Source organism: Equus asinus, chromosome 26 (genome assembly GCF_041296235.1).
Source record: "Equus asinus isolate D_3611 breed Donkey chromosome 26, EquAss-T2T_v2, whole genome shotgun sequence".
NCBI classification, from domain to species: Eukaryota; Metazoa; Chordata; class Mammalia; order Perissodactyla; family Equidae; genus Equus; species Equus asinus.
Window position 1 is genome coordinate 36,519,183 of NC_091815.1, and position 8,740 is coordinate 36,527,922.

General features: G+C 36.9%; 1 protein-coding gene across 1 annotated transcript; it reads left to right on the top strand.

The window, feature by feature from the left end:
- The first annotated feature begins 4,980 nt into the window (after nucleotides 1–4,980).
- Nucleotides 4,981–6,006, top strand: LOC106822644 (vomeronasal type-1 receptor 4-like). The gene has a single exon (XM_014827926.2). The coding sequence runs from the start codon at nucleotides 4,981–4,983 to the stop codon at nucleotides 6,004–6,006; it is 1,026 nt and encodes a 341-aa protein (XP_014683412.2).
- The last annotated feature ends 2,734 nt before the right edge of the window (nucleotides 6,007–8,740 follow it).

Sequence of the window (8,740 nt, forward strand, 5' to 3'; positions counted from 1 at the left end):
ATTAGATGGCCCCACTACCAAAACCTTTTTTCACTCTGAAGGATTTGTTGTCCTTTGAGAATGGGTTTTAAAGGAGAAAGCATAGCTCTGGTGTCAACTGCTATTTGGCAAAATTTCAAATTTATTTTAATATTAGTTTCCCATTGGCTGTTTAAGGGAATTCCCGGTAGCATTTTACAGGAGAACCCCTCAGAGTCCAGTCAGTTATTGGAGAGGCCCATATGGAGCCTTCCGTTAGGGGTATTCAAGTTGATGCTGAAGAATTTGTATATGAACTTTAAGGGCAAGCTTCTTTCCAGTGTCCCAATTTGCTTACCACTGAGACATAGAATTCTGCCTAGTTTGCTTTTGTTTGTTTTTTATTGGACTCCTACAAGGCTGCAAGGCAAGAGCTGTTATTTTAGGTCTCCATCCATGGAGCTGTTGTAGCTGTAAGGCCCACAGCTTGGCAGATTTATGTTTGTGGTCTTCCTCCAGGGTCCTTTCAAAGTGCTCAACTCTAGTCACAATTTCGTTTAGGCATTTCATTCCCACCCTATTTTCTGCCTTTTTATAAACCTACTATTCTCAGGAGATAATGCACTTAGAAATAGGTTAGCAGGAGCAGGTTGGGTGACCTAATTTATTGTATGAAACTAGAATGCTAGGAAGAGGGCTTCCAAATGGGTTTTAAATTCAGCTACAGATTCATCCTTTTTTGTTTGTTTGTTTGTTTGTTTGTTTGTATAATATCCCAATCAGTGCAGGTAGGGAAGACTCTAGGAATGATTTGTAAATGTACAGTTGCTATTTTGTAAGCCCTTTCTTGTCTTATATGAGAATAAATTGAAGATCAAGGATCTCAAATATCATCTTCAGTGTTTTACAATTTTGCTTCTTGCATCCATTTTTGGGCTCTACCAGATCCTCCCATACAGGCACAAACTGATAAACATCTGGCAGCCTCAGATCACAGCCCCATAATGATTTTAATTTCGTAAAAAAACTTTTGGGGATCCTCCCTGGGTTTAGGAAATTTTTTAACTATGGCCTTCAGTTTGGTCTTTGACCAAAGGGGTGAAAGATACCTGAAAATCTTCGTCTTCAAGATATGGTATTTTTATATTAAAAGGTACCTGTTTAACAGTCTCTTCAAAGTGGAAAGGCAGTTCAGACAGAGAATCAGTAAACGTGAGTGCTCAAGTGAAGATGGATGGTGGGTAGCAGTAGGAGTCACATCAGTCCTCTTGTGTTTTGATTTACGTACCTCTTTGTCTAATTTTTCATTAGCCTTTTGTAATGAGGCTTTCAATGAAGCTATTTTAGAATATGGCAACCTTTTAGAAGCTTCTTCCAATTCAATGAGCTTCCAGTACACCAATTAAAATAGGTATCCCATTCAGTTTGTTTGTTTAATTCAGGAAGCTTTCCTTTCACGTGCACTTCTTAAATAAACACTCTTGTGTAATTGGAATGTTTCATGTAATGGGCATTTTAATCCTAGGTTGTTTTCAGTAAGATCTTGCCATTTTGCTAGATCTCTACATCTTCTGGGACTATAATTTTTACACATGAAATAAGCAGGTGTGCTGGAATGTGGTGCACTTGACTCATTCCAAGGCAGCTATGCTCACCACTGTACTACCAATGCCTGACTCTTTAGACATTAAAGATCTCATCTCTTTATTTTTTTTTAAGATTGGCATCTGCGCTAACATCTGTTTCCAATCTTTGTTTTTTTTCTTCTTCTTCTCCCTAAAGCCCCCTGGTACATAGTTGTATATTCTAGCTGTGAGTGCCTCTGGTTGTGCTATATGGGATGCCACCTCAACATGGCCTGATGAGTGGTGCCATGTCTGTACCCAGGATTTGAACCAGTGAAACCCTGGGCAGCAAAAGTGGAGCATGACCTTAACCACTTGGCCATGGGACCCGCCCCCCCATCATTTCTTTTAATTAGCATTTGAGTGTCTCAGAATCAAATTAATATCTAAGAGGGATGTGTTGTGGCATTGTGGATTGTGTGGTCTTTTACAGTGTACCTCACTGTATGGAAGTTTTCTTAACGTTGGCAGGTGAAAGTGTCAATGACGCATTTTGTGATCAACTCATCGTGACATGGGGGTCTTTGAGTTAGGTAACAAGCATTCTAACAGCTTTTCCTTGACTCCTGCCCACTTGTTTATGTGACTGTGTACGTGTATAAGGATGTGCATGTGTGTGACTACATGTGTGAGTGTGGAAGTGAGAGTTCATGCATGTGTGTGTCTGCGTCTGTGTGTAAATGAGTTCATGCACGTGTGTAGGGTCAGTTGTCCACTATTATGGCTGTTACAAACAACTTGACAACTGAGGGAAATAGCATAGTGAACCTGGATCAAAGAGTCAATTTGCATGTAGGAAAACCTAAAGAATTAAATTCACCTCATAATTTATATCTGTTTTTTGTTTCTTGAGCCATTATAAATAGATTTCTTAATTAAAAAGCAGTCATAGTACCTTACTGAAAATACTGCAGAATGTGTAGAGGACTGCGTTGACCATTAGATGGTCTTGAATTAAGTAAGCAACTTTGTTTATCTGATAGTTACAAGAGTTATGGAATCTGCCTGTTAAAACATCTGATCCTGGTGCTTTCCTTGTGAGGGATTGTTTTAGAATCTTGTCTGTTTCTTCTATGGATATTAGTCTGCTTCTCCTTCCTGTCACTAGTGGGGGTCAATATTGACAGAGTATCCAGACAGTTCACATATTAATTGATAGTGAGTTGTACAAATGAGTGCAATGATATCTAATGTAAATTACTGGCATAATGTTCTTCTTGTTACTTGCATCTCTTTTTGAATCCTTCTCACATATTTTTTAAAATTCCACTTCTTTGCTCATAATTTAATTTATGGGGTAGCTCAATTATATAAATTAGGATAGAACTCACTTATAGGTAGAACATCTCAGTGAAGCAAAACATTATGTGAAAAAAGCATACTCGCCACCAGTCCCTTCTGGGTCAGACCTAAGGATTGCCTGCTCTCCTCCATGTGAGACACTATTTGCCTCCAGGAATCATGGAAAAGTAAGAGTTTCTCACAAACACTGCAACAGTCTCTTAAGAGATGCTAACTAGAAACTTGTAGTTGTTCTTCATAATTAGCACTTGTGAAAAATGCTTTGAAAAACATTCTCAACTCCCAAGCCTGTTACTGCCAATGCTTCTAGAAGGGAAATGATAATTGCAATTCTTAGGAGAGGTGAGGTCACAGAGTCACAAACTCATATCTCAGGGTCTAGCTACCCCTCTTGCATACCCACTGACTACTCTGAACTTCATGATGAACCCACCATCCAGGCAGTAGGAAAAAGTTGGTAAGTTTTCTCTATGTTCATCTGAGAGGCAGAATCTGTAAGGAGAGTAATTGTATCAGGAGTCTGGGTGAGTGAATATATTGGACAAAGGGGAGTAATTGTATCAGGAGTCTGGGTGAGTGAATATATTGGACAAAGGGAACTTTCTGCATTTGATCCTGGTCCAGCACTAAAGTCACTTAGGAAGGTGGAATCAATCCTGAGGCATGAGCTAAGCTAGTTTAGAGAGATGGGGTCCTAGACTTTCCAGCAATCCCTGATGTCTCCTAAGGTAATGTTGTGTAGTCCTTACTAACAGTGCTTGTTGTGGTTTAATCCAAGGGATAATGAAATCTGATTTTTAATGTGCTTAAGGACTGTTGCAGAGTCAATCTGCTGTTCAGACTACTTTATAGGAATCATAGACAAAACATTCATGTTTCCAGAGGTGCACGCATAACTCCATGCTGATGATAAAGAATAGGATGAACCTACAGAATCATCTGATCCTGTGCAGAAACAGTCTGTCTGATAGCAATTTTTGGAATAGAAATGTTTTCTCTAACTCCAGGTGTATGAAGTGCTTAACAGATTGCATGATTGTGTCTCTATTGATTATTAAGAGACTTTTCCCATGTAAAGTGAGGGGAGGAGCATTTAAGAAAAACATACTGTTGTAAGTTTTGGATAACATTGTTGGGCTCAAATGTATTATGTCACGTTTGATGCCTTTAAATGTTATAATACCAATCCAAAAAATGTATGTGGTTAATACAGTACACAAAGTTTTTCCCTTAACTTTGCACTTTGCATGTGTCTTGTACTTTATTATCTTTCCCAAAACTTGCCTTAGTGCTAATAACTTTATTTAACTCACGTATTAATAAACAGACATGTGCATGTTCTGAAATTAGTAATAATTGGTTTCTATTAGACAGTGTTCATCAGACATCAGTGTTTCATCTCTCATAGGTCCTGTGAATCAGGCCATTTTACTTATGTTCCTGGGATAAAAGCAAATGTTTCTGTTGCCATCCTAATGTTGATGCATTCTTGCATTTATTAAAGCCAACTTTTCACGGGCAGGATCCTGCAGTTTTATACTGCAACCAGGGCATCTACATTTTATTAAGAGCTCTAAAGCTTTATTCAAATTTTACATTTGCCTATAGAATAAGTCTTTATAAGTAAGAGGAAATTCTTCATTACCTTTTTTTAAAAAACAGAATATCATCCATTTAAAATGAATAGACAAAGTGCAAACACAAAACTAAATTTAGATCTGGCTTATTTGAAGAACAGAGGTAACTTGTATTTTAGCATATTATGGATTAAATGCACCACTTTTGTTATCAGCCCAGCCAGGTTCAAATTCTCACTCCGTTCCTAACCAGTGGGTAAATTTAAGGGAAACACTTAACCTTTCATTGCCTATAGTTTCCTCATCTTTGTAAGAAATGTAATAGTGCCTGCACCAGGAATTTGTGAGGAATAAAGCAATTACAGCATGTGTGGCCTTCATGGCAATGATTCCTACATTGCAGGGGTTTTTAATTGTTAGACTTTCAACTTTTGGAAGCCTGAAAATGACAGAAAAACTAAGTAATTTCATAAAAGTAGGGACTCTTCATAAGTGGCAAATATTGGATTTCAGTTGACATGATACACATAGGCCATGTCTCATGTTCCCTTGCAGGATCCTCTAACTCAGAAGACAAGTATCTGTCACTGACAACCGACAGGATGGCCTCTAGCGAATTAGCAGTAGGAGTGATCTTCTTATTACAGACCACATTCGGAATCCTGGGGAATTTCTCCCTTCTTTGCCATTATCTTTTCCTTTATTTCACTGGGCCTAGGCTAAGATCCACAGATTTGATTGTCAAGAACCTGATTGTAGCCAACTTACTGGTTCTATTCTCTAGCGGACTCCCCTATACATTGTCATCTTTTGGGTGGTATCAGGTCTTCAGTGATTTTGGATGCAGATTTTTTTTCTATGTTCGTGGTGTGGGCAGGGGTGTGTCTATCGGCACCACCTGCCTCTTGAGTGTTTTCCAGGCCATCATGATCTGCCCCAGAAACTACAGGTGGGCAGAGCTTAAAATGAAAGCTCTCAAGTGCATGGTCCCTTCAATTTTCTTGTGCTGGGTCCTGCACATGCTGATAAGCGTTATGTACGCTATGTTTGTGAGCAGCAATTGGAGCAAGAAAAACATCACAAACCGAAAAGCATTTGGATACTGTTCTGCTGTTCGTCATGACAAAACCAGAGACTCTTTATATGCAGCATTGCTATCAGTCCCTGATGTTTTCAGTTTGGTGCTCATGATGTGGGCCAGTGGTTCCATGGTTTTCATACTGTACAGGCACAAGCAGAGGGTCCAATACATTCATAGGACCAATGTCTCCTCCAGATCCTCCCCGGAGTCCAGAGCTACCAAAACCATCCTTCTCCTGGTGAGCACCTTTGTGTATTTTTACACCCTTTCTTCCATCTTTCATGTATGTTTGGCTCTCTCTCACAATCCTAGCTGGCTTCTTTTCAATATCAAGTCAATAATCACTCTATGTTTCCCAACTGCCAGCCCTTTTCTGCTTATGACCCGTGACTCCAGTGTATCCAGTCTTTGCTTTGCCTGGATAAGGAATACAAAATCTCTTAATCTTATGAGAAATCTATGAATTCTGTGTATTTGCACAATGTTTGTTTGGTAATTCACTCGTAGTCTTCAGAGTTCTAAGTACATTTATGAGTAGTTGACCAGAGACTGTAAACAGGTCATGCTGAGTGTCTTCTTTAAAATAAAAAATAAGACATAACAGTAATTGTAATAAAATATTGTATACTTATCATGTAAATACTCATGTGATTGAGATTTTACTAATGATTTCTGTTGGGGAGTGCAGAATTTATGCAATAATAAAATCAAGTACTAAAAATATCTAGACATTATGGAGATTTCTTTGAGTGTGTAATGTAAATCTACTACAGTAAATTTCCCAGAAATGAACTAGTCATGGAATTTCTTGAAAAGGTACTTGGAAATGGAACAACATGTGTCATATCATTACTGAAACTGAAGACCCTAGTGCTGGAGGGGAAACTGGATCAGTGAATAAAACTTTTCAGAGTCACCTATGAGTTTTGTACATTACATCTTTAGAGAAGCAGCAGTCATTTATTTCAAATATGATGTTATGAAGGGAGATGAGCAAGTTTAAACATTTTCAGGTAGAAATGGTCAGGTTGTTCTGGAGTAGGAGAAAAGAGAGCATAAAAGTACATTTTAGCTGATTTTTAAACAACATCGTGTAAGTGTCCCTATTTTAACAGAGGTGAATTGCAAGGAACTGTGTTCTGGAGATGGCAGATTTTTCTTTTTTTGTGAAGATGGTTTGAGCATGTTGGCAAGAAAGAGGTTTGAAGGTGCACATCCCTGTCTCTAAAATGATGAAATTAGTTTATAATGGAGACTTCCATTAAATATGGAGCACTGTAGGAAGAGCCATTTGAAAGAAAAAGACATGAATCCATTCTATTTATGTGGATTTTGTGGCTCCTTGATTTTCCAGGAGGAAAGTGGATACTTCCTCAATATTAGGAGAGATTTTTATACATTTTTCTCTGTACTTGCATTCTGAAGCTGATGCAAACTATTGAGAATTCAACAATTTGAAAAACAAAATAATTATTTTGGCCTAATGAATATATATATCCAACCTTGTAACACAAAGAGGAACTCCTATTTATGATTAAAATAGACATATATTTACCAGAAATTAGATCACAAAGCAAAAAGAAGTGAAAATAGAAATATATAGAAACACATATGCTTACATTGTGTATATAAATATATTTACAGGTCTATGTGAGATCTATGTGTATTTATGTGTATATCCATAGAAAGTAAATCATGTTTATTATCCATTAACCAATATATTGGAAACTTGTAAATTAAGAAAAATTGAACATAATTATTTTTAATATTTATTAAATAATACAAGTAATTAATTATTAATTGCAATAATGATAAATCTTTAAGTATATGTTAGCTGATATATATATATTATGATTCTAGTTGTTTAATTGTTAAAATTACATAAAATTTATTTTCCATATTCCCACTTTAATTCTATTATTTGGCCATATCTCTTCAAAAACTGTGAATTAGTGCACTAAAAGGTGTTTGATTTTAAAATAAGTAATTAGTCTATTTAAGTTAAATATAATAATTGATGCATTTCGATACCAATGGAATTTATTTTCTTATTTTATCTATGTTAACTTCTTTTGTATTAATATTTAAATGCCTTCCTTCATAATTCTACACTATAATGGCCCCTTTTCTTTGCAAGTTGTATAATCATTATTTGTTTCTTTTTATCTATAAATTTCAGCACACAGTTAAAAGCTAATCACAGCATTACTGTATTTGTTACTATTAAACCCCAACTTTTCAATATAAGGGCATTACAATACTAATCTATTCACCATATCCCACCTTTTGATTGGCGATATGTATTTAAAAATTTAGGGGCTGGCTCCGTGGCCGAGTGGTTAAGTTCGCACGCTCCGCTGCCACGGCCCAGGGTTCGCCTCCTGGGCGCGGACATGGCACCGCTCGTCAGGCCACGTTGAGGCGGCGTCCCACATCTCACAACTAGAAGGACCTGCAACTAAGGGGGGTTGGGAAGGTAAAGCAGAAAAAAAAAAGAAGAAGATTGACAACAGTTGTTAGCTCAGGTGCCAATCTTCAGCAACAAAAAAAATGCACCTCAATTAAAAAAAAAAAAATTTAAAGACATGCACAGGTCATGAGTGCATAGCTCAATGAAAATTCACAAAGGGAAAACAATCTGTACTCAGTACTTAGATCAATAAAGAGAATGTTGTCAGACCCCAAGAAGACCATCGTGCTCCCTCCCAGTCAGTATTCTTCAGGGGAAACACTAGTCAGACAGCTAACAGCACAGATCACATTAGCCTGTTTTGCATTTTAGATGAAAAAATAATAGAGCCTTAACTCTTTTGTATTTGGCTTTTGTAATTCTTTATGTTGTTCATGAATTTATTGCTGCATGTTGTTATTTATCATTCATTTGTATTTTTATATAGGTTTCTATTGTGTGAACAGAAAACAACTAATTTAATCATTCCACTGTTAAAAAGCATATGAGTAGTTTTCAATTTGAGACTATTAAGAATAGTACTGATATGTAAATTTAGAACATGTTTTATGACACACATACAAATTTTTGTTGGCTGCATATGTAATAACAGAACAGTTTGGTGACAAGATTATGTCTATGTTTATAAGTAACAGTAGGAGCAAGAAAAACATAAGAAACATAAAAAGTTTGGGATACTGTTCTGCTGTTCATCATGACAAAACCGGAGACTCATTATGTGCAGCGT

Bases quoted from the DNA above. Each gene is read 5' to 3' on its own strand.
- LOC106822644 (XM_014827926.2), top strand. From the start codon at position 4,981: ATGATACACATAGGCCATGTCTCATGTTCCCTTGCAGGATCCTCTAAC.